The following is an 11,154-nucleotide window of genomic DNA, read 5'->3' on the forward strand; positions in this document are numbered from 1 at the left end:
GACAGATGTATTAACTATCTAGACTTGGAGTTGTACTGAAACTATTAGTTGCTCTTATATTAGATTTAGCAGGTTTTGCAATTGGTATACTGTATGATTTTTTATTCTATCTAGAACCCTTAAGTTATAATCGATGTTCTTGAATTTTGCCTACGTTTGACCCTTTTTACCGAATTAACCCACTACGTTAGCTCCAGGTTATAGTATTGGCTTACCTACTGATGGAAATTGGTAGGTGCCATCATGACTCGTAAATCGGATCGTGACAAGAAAAACATGAAATGCTCAAAACATTTATAACCACAAAAAATATTTGGTGACTAAATATGTCCCTGATGAGTTTAGACATTTCCGTTATCTGCCCTCAACGCACATCCTTTTAGATACCAAATTCATATTGGATGATTTCAATTGGGGATTTAAATAGCTATACCCTGATATTTCTCTTCATTACTTAACTTGCTATTATATATTATTTTTATTTTATAGTCTCGAAAGTGTGACAACAATGTGAACAAGAAATAAGTAGTATCCTCTTAAAGATACAGGGCATATTTTTTGAAAAATACTTTTACATTTTCTCATGTTTGGTTGCTTCAAAATTTTAGGAAATATTTTTCTTAGATAAATAAGCTTCTTTAAAATAAAGAAAATGACATCCTGAATTAAAGTCGAAAAAACAAGTGGCGTTGTCACCTTCCACTCTCAAAACACCCAACTCCACCGATTCCACCCCACCTGTCCCTCGGCCCATACCCCGCACCATATTCGCCTACACCCACCCCTACCTACCAAATAGAATATAAAAATGGGACAGAAGACACCATGGATGAAATATATGTGTATGATAATGTCGATAATTGTGATACACATATCTAACTGTGAGCGGAAGGAGAATTATAAGAGCATAGATAAGGAATTTACCAATCTGGTACATATAACAGCCAAGCAAGTTAAATAAAATTTTTAATAGGACTACGCCTCAAAATTTCCAATTAGTGATTATAAAATTTCCACCTGTGTTATGTTTAGTATTTACCTCAAAACAAAAATATAAATTTCAAATGGACCATTTCTCTATAGCAGAGAACTAGCCTTCAACTCGATAATTTAAAAGAAGAAACAAGAAAAGCACAAAACCTTTAAAATTAGCAATTCAAGGGTTTATACTTGATTAATATATCTATTCAGTTGATTGAAAACTTAAGCTTGAAGATCTCTACGCTATTTGAGAGTGCTCATACACTTGATAATCGAACAGGAAATTAAAGGTAATAACCAGCACCGAGAATGATATTCGATAACCTATAACTAAAAATCAACTAAATAGAAAATTACATTTAGTTTCTCTGTTCTTCTATGTGAGTTCAGCTTGAAAATTATACATTAGCTTCACTTGTAACATACCAAATTAAACATCATCTGTCATCTCCCTCAATCGATATATATAGGAAGACATTATAAAATCACATTTATAGTCTAGAAAGGCATAGTTAGCAAGTAAAATTGAGCCCGCCTTGAAAAGTATTAATTCAAGGAATAGCAACAACTATACTGCAAATTGGCTTTGGCTATATGAATCCTCATTAACCTTAGGCCTAATTACATCAACTTGGAAGCCCACCCATTTTAACTCATCATCACAAATGATATACACTTGTTATGTCCCAATCTCCATTCAATGTATTAGACAAAACACATGGAAAAGTTAACTCACTCCTTTCTTAATGAAGGATCGACATTTTAAGAGTATAAAGTACTTAACGAAATTAAATTAATAACATACCCAATATAATCTTACAAAGTGGGGTCTGAGAGGATAGAATGTACATAAACATTACCACTATCTTAGAATAGAGAGGGTACTCCCGATAAACCCTCGACGGAGTATAAAAGTAAAGTACCTTTATTAATTCAATGAAAAAGAGTTTAAAATGCCCTTAAACTATGTGAAATTATGTAAAAATGTCCTCCGTCTATCTATTGGGCCTAAAATACCCTTTTCATATACCTGTTGAGGCTATTTTTCTCTTTTATTTAGGCAAATTACATGAAAAGACATTTTTATATACTATATCAAAATTTTATGTTTTTCACTTTTATTGCCTGCTTTCACGATACCTCCATAAAAATATATGGTATATTTCTACCATACAAATTCATGGTATATTTATATATTATACAAATTATATTTATATCATAAAAATACATGATATATTTATACCATAAACATACATGGTATAGTTTAGATTAAAAAAAAATTATACCATGTAATACTGAAAATATATATTTATATTTAATAAATAATTTTTTAACAAGAAAAATACTTCCGACATAATGAGATATACCATGAATATTTATTCCATAAATTATATCAAAACTATAATAATAATAATAATGTGACTTTGACATAAATTATATTTATACAACAAAAATACATAGTATATATGTACTTCTAGCGTAATGATTTTTATTCCATAAATATTTATCCATAAAAATTTATGGTTAACCCGTTAAATTAAAATTAAAAATACATGATAATAAAATAATACTAAATGATTAACGTACATGAAAACAAAACGAAACATACACGAGAAAATAATGAAATAGTTAGTTTATTTATAAATATTTAAATTTTGAATATAAAAGAGAAAGATTTGAAGGCAGGGATTATCTTTTTCACTTTTTTGAAGATTGAAAATATATCTCTTAATTAAGGTGAATTGATAATTAGTTATAGTATTAAATTAGGAATTATAATTATCTTTTCTGATTTTCTAAAATGGCTATATATTTAAGAAATTTTTATTTTTTTTGTAATATTGAAAAAATACTATTATTTATGTAATTAAATTTTAAGGATGGTCTTTCCATGTAATTTGCCTAAATAAAAGGACAAAATAGGCCTAATAGGTAGACGGAAAATGCATTTTAAGTCCAATAGGTAGGTAAAAAGAACATTTTTTACTCAATAGTAGACGAAAATAACAATTTATGTTCAATAGGTAGATGAAGAAAATAACAATTTATGTTCAATAGGTAGATGAAGAGCGTTTTTATACTATTTTACATAGTTAAAGAAAATTTTAGACCCTTTTCCAATAAATTCAGATGGCTGAAACATCTCACAAATTTGGAAGAATTACTTAGTTAATCACTAATACAATTGAAGAAACTATAACTACAATCTAACGAACTAAGTTTCACCTCAAAAATCAAAGAAACTAATATAACAAAAGATTTAAGAAAATGAATGAGTATTAGAATATTTTCAAAGAATTAACAATTATTACCTTGCCCAAAATTGAAGTGTAGGAGGAGTATTTCATCACTTCCCAAAAAGTCAAACTAAATACGAATTCTACAAGCAATTTATCAGATTTCAACCATATATAAATTAAAATTTCATAACTTCATAAACCGGTAGAACAAAATCTGACACCAGAACTTTATAAATTTATTCATTCAAATCTGAAAGTCGAAGAAATAAAATTAAAAATAAAGATAAAGTCGAAGAAGATACAAATGAAGATCATAACATTATAAATAAAATCTAAAATTGGAATGGATAAAAAGAATGAAAAGGAAGACAAAGGAATTACAAAGAGCTGCCTTTAGGTCAGGTTGCAGTAGTAGTCAGAGAGGATTGAAGATGAAGGTTGTGGATGAGAAATGATCAATAGAAATTTGATGAAAGCCGAAGGGGATGGCAAGGCACCGAAGACACGTATGAGACAACTTTGGCTACATCACCACGTGGATAATAAATGGTGAATGACAAAAATGTCCTCAAGAAATTACGACAAAGCAAGCATGTCAATACCTTGGATCTCCACCCACTCTTCTACTATAGTTGAAAAATTGTAATCCACCATTTTTCTTGTTTGCCACTCATCTCCTATTTCTTATTTCTTTTTTACTTGTTATAATTTTATTTTTGATAATCAAATGATATGAACTTTAATCAATATTTATGATATATTTTTTTATCATATTGATATGATAAAAATTATAATTTATGATATTTCTCATAAAATTTTTGAATATTTAAAATTTAATTTTATAACATTAATTTATTTTAATTTAATTTAAATTTAAAAATTAATAAAATTAACTCATAGAAACAACTATTTGAAACCAACTGAGCACTATCAAAACAATTTACTTTCTTTTATATTAAAAGCCTGATCAAATATTTTAACTTTTTCAAATAAATATTATTTTTAATTAAAAGAGATTTGACTTCACAAAATCATGGCTGAACGTACTATTAGTTTCTTGTATAAATGTTTGTTTTTTTTAATATACTTATGGTTAGGTCGTTATATTTTTGTTTGAATTTATTATTTTGTTGCTTCACTTCACTTCTTAGTTTGAGTACTGCTAGTTTAATTCCTTTTGTGTTAATATGCCACAAATGAAAACCTATTAATGGAGAGTACTTTACATTTCAAGTGAGTTCACTATTACATAGTGAGGGGTTTATTTAATGTGTACGAAATACTTATCACAAAATGTTTATTCGAAGGGCAGAGGCTGTAGTAGAGGTTGTAGAGGCTGCGGGTTATCCTGAGATTCAAAATAATAAAAGTAAATTTGTTTATGCAAATACCAAAATCATTTATCTTTACGGAATAAACATGGATACACTTAGATATTATTGCAACATTGAACACTCAAAAGTTATCAACAATACATATATTATCCTAATTTCTTATATATTATATGTTTCTTATACAAATGTCAAAAGATTTACTTTCTACTCGGTCAAAGATTCTATATAATCCAGAAATGATTGCGAATGTATTTTATTGAAACAAGAATTAGATAATTAACTTAACACACCACACACAAGATAAAGGACAGAAAAACAATAGCTGTAAAGAAATTAATTACTCACTTTTTTTAAAATTTAATCATCAGTATTCAAAATTTACTATTTGAATTAATTCAAATCCATATTGCATACAATGGATTATTTAAAAAAGAAGACAACGCTAATTGTCAAAAATTTCTCCATTTCATCATTACTATACACTTATAAGGCTGACCATTGTTAAAATCTGAGTTATTATAAAAACTATGTTTTACAAACATTTTAATTTTTTGTAAAAAAAAAAAAATGAAAAATCAAGAACAACGTGTATTACATTTTGTAAATTTCCCTAATTACAATATATCAGGAGATCGATACGAGAAAAATATTTGCTTGATCTTAATGGAGCTAATAGACATTTTGGTTCCTTAGTTATCGAAAGATTCTAATTTTACTATGATATTTGACTAAGTATATTTGGCCATCAAATAATTGAAATATGCACTTTTGATTCTTTTGCTTGTAAATATTTCACAAATCTATCGTAAATACCAATCGTTCCATCACCTAATTATTTATTTGTTATGTTAAATGTGTATTTTTACTCCATATTAAGAAGTAACATAATTCTAGAAATAGTTCAAATATAAAATATTTCCAACATAATTAAATAGAGCAAAACACACATTTCACCTAATGGAAACTGAAATATACTTTACGCAATATCAGTCTAAAATTCGATTTTAACAACAATTAAGGGATCAAAAGTGTGATTACTCCATTATAATAGTGCATTTAATTACTGCGTTCTGGTGAAAAATAATTTCCTTTTCCTAATTATGGTTAAATGTTAAATGTGCGTAGAAGAAAATAGTAGCAATACACTATTTCTGGTATTAATATTTGGATAAAAATTAGATTAGCCACAAAATTAGCTGGTCTACTTACACTAGGAAACCTGCAATACTATTAATTAATTAATTAGAATCCAAACCTAACTGTGACTCTTCATCAATAAGACAATAACAAATATAATTCCTCTTTTTTCGCTCTCTGCTTATTCAGCCCGGCTTATCTGCTTTGTCCGTGCATGCCACTTAAAACTCTTCGGACTGTAGTTTTTACATTTGAGCAAATTATTTTTCGTTCCAATCAATGAAGAATAATTCTGTGGCACAAGGGAAAGTTTTTGTTGGTGGAATATCTACGGAGACTACTGAAGAGAACTTAACACAACACTTCTGTCGTTATGGAGAAGTTGCCAAGTCAGAAATAATCAAATTTAGGGAGACAGGTCTCAGTAAAGGCTTTGGTTTTGTCACCTTTGCTGATTCTTCTGTTATCAATCAACTTCTTCAAGACCAACAAATCATTCTTGGAAGAACGGTACTAATTAATGCACAGCTATTCTTTTTTTTTTTTTCAGAACTTAATTTATATTCATTGACACGCTAGATTACTTGTATTATCTTTATGTTACAAATATAATTTATTATGCGTAATTATGGTGACGTGATGTTAGTACATAAAAATTATAATCCTTCTTATTTGTTCCTTTTTTGGATATATGCATCTAGTGCATCGTGTGAGTTTTGTTTCTATGTTTTACCATGTGTTACTGCATGCAAAGATTATGAATAAGCATGCAGTTTTTGCTTGTCAAGGAAACAGTAAGCCCAAGTATATTGTATTATATTTGATTAGACTTTCTTGCTATTTGAGATTCCATATTCGATGTATACAAATATTCATGCTGGCAGAGCTAGAGTACAATTTATAAGTGCTTTCTGTTACGGAATGTTCATGAACAAAAATATAAATTTTAAATACTGTCTCGGTTGATCATATATATATTTCAAGTAGTTTTGGGGGGAAATTTTGGCAAAAAGTGTTTGGCCATATGATTTGTTATTACTTGATAAATATTTTTAACGAATAATCTAAATTTTCCAAACTAAAAAAAAACTAGTTATTTGAAAACTTCGTAAAAATTAAACTTTACCCCAAACTTTTACATTTTATAAAAATACCCCTCCATTTATTAATCCAACTAACATCTACTTCTATTGTCAACTAACCTCATTAATAAACTTTGTTATTTGACTCAAGTTTGTAATAGTATTGTTTCATAACACTTGTTAAAAGTCTCCTTTGTAATTTAAGAAAACTATAGTAACTCCTACATTGATGTATGAAATTATTTATAAGCAGGTTGAAACTTATAGTTTATGAGTTTAATTTTTATCCTGGAGCATGTTCATTACATAATTTTAATATTTTATTAAAATTTATGAGTATAATCATATTTCTTAAAAAAATTAAATATTTTTTCAAAAAAATTATGGTGAAACTTTATCAAAAACTTCACTAGTAAATGACTCGTAAAATATATTTGAAAATCTATGTTCAAATGTTAGCTTATTTGTATCTACTTTCTATTTGATAATTATTGTAGGTTGATGTTAAATTGGCGATACCAAGAGGCCAAACTCGTCAACACCAACTTTTTTTAGACTGCCAACAAATTCAAGGTCATGTTATTGGAACTAGCAGAAGTAACAGAAGGAAGATTTTTGTTGGTGGATTGCCTCTTGATTTATCAGAGGAAGTTTATAAAAGGTTTTTTGGAAGATTTGGAAGAATTGAAAATGCAAAAATTATCTTCAATAGGGGAACAAATACGTCTAGGGGATTTGGATTTGTCACCTATGATTTAGAGGAATCTGTAACAAATGTGTTGGTACAGAGATTTTACTGGTTGAATGGTAAATATGTTGAGGTAAAAAGGGCATTGCCAAGAGAATGGAGAGTTATGAATACTAGCAATTACTATTACTATGAAATGTGTCCAATTTATAATTGTCATGTGATTTATGGCCCTCATTATTGGTCCAGTCATGATATGGTACCTAGTTGGCCTCTTTCCTTTAATCATTTGGGTATAAATGTACCAGCCCCACCACTTGTACCGCACCCACAACCCGCATCAATTTCATCAACTTTTGCTCAAAACTCAGAATCTCAGTTTCACAACTCTGTTTCTCATGGAGGGGATGGCCAAGGCAACAATATTGAGGTTCAACTTGCTACAAATGGTTCACCTAGAGGTAAGTTTTTATCTACTCCATTGGATTTACTTGTAGAGTTTAAACATTGTATTTGCACTCTTGAATCAATGCATGTAAAATAACTAAGTAACTAATAATCTACAAAGATTTTTTACGTTTTACATACCGAAGGCAAAAGACGTTATGCATAATCAGGTTGTTTATAAGGTTATTACAAGTAAATTTTTATAACAAGTATTAATAAGTACTTTTTCTTGAGGTATAAAATAAGTCATATATATTCCTAATTATAAAGTTAATACAAGTAAATTTTTATATACACAGAATGCTATATATATGGCGGTTATGTTATGTATATTAATAGGAAGAGAGAGTAAAATAATTTAAAAAGTGGGAGAGAGTGTAATTACTTCCAAAATGATTGGTATTTATGTTATTTATACTTTATATAAAGTGTAAGACTAATGTTTGTTAATTAGTTGTATATAATGTGACGCCTGAATGAAAAATAAGGACGACCAATGTTTAAAGTAGAGATAAAAATTTACCCTATTGCTTCATAATACAAGAAGTTGAGATATTGATATCAAAACACAAAAGTTTATCATATGTATTTTAGATTAGTCCGATTTTTTCTATTTATAATATTTGCTACTCTATTTGATTTTCCTTCCTATAAGCAAGGCTTATGTGCTACCGCTTTTAAGCTCTCAAATAGTTATATATATGCAATCAGGGATAATAAATCGTTGAGCATATTTTTTATTTTCAATCTTTAAAGTTTCTTTGTAGTCTGAATTTATAGCTAGAGCAAAAAAGCGATCTTTAACTCTTGTTGTAAAGCTTTAAATTCAGCTAAGATGACTAAAGAACATTAGAAGTTTTGCTTTTTCGTTTTTCAATGTAAAAGAGTATTGATTAATAGGCTGCAATTAGCACTTAATATACATAGAGTTATTTCACTATTCGTACATATTTATTAGAATCTCTCATGTCAAAGTTATTTAGTTTGTCATACTCTATAATTTCCCTTCATTTTTTAGTTCTTTCTGTTTTCAACTTCTCATTTTAAGGTAAATAACACACTGTTTATTTTTTTTTTTTGCAGGGTGTAATTAACCTCTAAGTTGGTCGAATTTTTCAAAAATAATGTGGTATTCGTGTCAAATTCTTCAAAATTATACCATTTTTAAAAAATTCGACACGCACCAATCAAATTTTTGAAGAATTCTGACAACATAGATTGACCTAATATTTTATTTTTAAGATGTTGTATGTAACTTCTTGAACTTGATCACCTTTGGTCATATATGTACAACATCTGATAAAACTAGAAAAACTTCTCTGTGGTTAGTTTTGTGATTAATTACATTCGCGTTGCTTCCGTTGTGTTTCACTTTTATCATGGTAGAGTTTCTTTCTCGTGTGGCATATGTAATATCAGTTTGGATCCAATTTATGTAAAAGTCAAGGTTACCTGAGTTGGACTGTTAGGGCTCGTTTGGTAGGAGAGTTGGGATATATAAAATTATTTCATGGATTGGGATATCTCATCATCGATAATCTATAATGTATATCTATCTATAATTTATCTATAACATATAATATATTGAAAATGTGAACATTGAAAAGTAATTCAAACTTTTGGTCATTCATATTTTTCTCCAATTAAATTTCTCAAAAAAAATAATTATTTAAGCTAAAAAATTTCATGTGTCACTTTTTTTTTTTTCAAATTTGTGTCCTAATTTATTTATGTAACAAAAAAATTTCACTCGTGGCTTTCTTTTCTTTTCTGTTTTTTTCAATTTTGTGTCCTATTTGATTTTTGATTTGTGCATTCTCCACTTCTATATAGCGCTTATAATTTCATATTTTCTTCATTAATTTATTTTTTTTTTCGGAAAACGTCAATCTGATTTCTGTACTAAATGTGATCTGCATTCGTAGGTTTTATTTTATATATGTCTTCTTTTCATGTACTTTATTGAAACAGTTTATACTAATTGTGATTAACTTATATTCACCGATAGTATAATTTTAGTCACGCTAGATTACTTGTGTTATTCTTTATGTTACAAATTTCATTATTATGCGTAATTATGTGACGTGATGTTAAAACATAAAAATTATAATGTTTCTTATTTGTTTCATTTTTTGGATATATGCATCTAGTGCATCATGTGAGTTTTGAATAAGCATGCGGTTTTTGCTTCTCAAGGAAAGAGTAGTCCCAAGTATATTGTATTATATTAGGTTATACTTTGTTGCTGTTTGAGATTCCCTATTCGATGTATACAAATATTCATGGAAGAGAGCTAGAGTAGAATTTATAAGTGCTTTAAGTTACGGAATCTCTATGAATAAAATCATAAACTTTAAATGCTGGCTGGTTTGGTTATATACATATTTCAAGTATTTTTGGGGGAAAATTTTGATAAAAAGGTGTTTGTCATATAATTTATCATTATTTGATAAATATTCTTGAAAAATAATTTAAATTCCCAAAAATTAGGAAAAACTAGTTATTTAAAAACTTTTAAAAATTTAAACTTTATTCTAAAGTTTTATATTGTCACGATGCAGAAGGTCATGAGTGTCACCCACATTAATCTTTCTGTGGGAGAACCATCTAAATCGAACCACTACCCATTCACTTAGTCAATATTAAAATGATATTATCATAAAACCAACTTAATAACAATAATCTGATGCTAAATCATTATCATACGAAAATCAACAAGCTACTCACTGAAATCCCTAAAATCCGAAAGTCATCGTATAAGAACTCCTAATAAAGATCATGTCTAAAAAAGATATCCAAAAATAAAGTAAATAAAGAATGATTCATTGCCCGAAAGATGGACAAGAACAAGTTGGATGGCCCATGGTAGCCTGAAGACGGAGTGCTCACCCTTGGATCAAGATCAGCTATGAAACTCTAGATGTAAGGTCGTCTCTGAGCCTCTAGAACACTTTCTGCACTTAACAAAAGAAGAGTACTGGGTAGTATCAGTACAAATCACTATGTACTGGTAGGTATCACAGTCCAACTCAATTTAATAACATGCATACAACACAAATTAAATAACAAGATGACAGACATCGTCACATAACAAATATTCAATGAATCAACAATACATCAGTAATAGGTCAAACAGTGCTCAGAAACACGCCACATAACCATCAAGAGTATCAACCACACTTGAAATATCCACAAAATCAACAACAATGCCATAAATAACAATCACGTCCTTCTAAAACTCACAA

At 28.5% G+C, this 11,154-nt stretch overlaps 1 protein-coding gene across 1 annotated transcript; it reads left to right on the forward strand.

Annotated features, from left to right (window-relative positions):
* The first annotated feature begins 5,851 nt into the window (after positions 1-5,851).
* LOC107860967 (heterogeneous nuclear ribonucleoprotein 1) lies at positions 5,852-9,273 on the forward strand. Its single transcript, XM_016706393.2, has 3 exons — positions 5,852-6,202; positions 7,272-7,923; positions 8,993-9,273. The coding sequence occupies exons 1-3, from the start codon at positions 5,972-5,974 to the stop codon at positions 9,001-9,003; spliced, it is 894 nt and encodes a 297-aa protein (XP_016561879.2). The 5' UTR covers positions 5,852-5,971; the 3' UTR covers positions 9,004-9,273.
* The last annotated feature ends 1,881 nt before the right edge of the window (positions 9,274-11,154 follow it).

Source organism: Capsicum annuum, chromosome 2 (genome assembly GCF_002878395.1).
Source record: "Capsicum annuum cultivar UCD-10X-F1 chromosome 2, UCD10Xv1.1, whole genome shotgun sequence".
NCBI lineage: Eukaryota > Viridiplantae > Streptophyta > Magnoliopsida > Solanales > Solanaceae > Capsicum > Capsicum annuum.

What these genes read in the sequence shown, in the direction of transcription:
- LOC107860967 (XM_016706393.2), top strand. Translation starts at nt 5,972, where the DNA reads ATGAAGAATAATTCTGTGGCACAAGGGAAAGTTTTTGTTGGTGGAATA. An exon ending in AAATCATTCTTGGAAGAACG is followed by an intron (nt 6,203 to 7,271) that starts GTACTAATTAAT and finishes TAATTATTGTAG; the next exon opens with GTTGATGTTAAATTGGCGAT.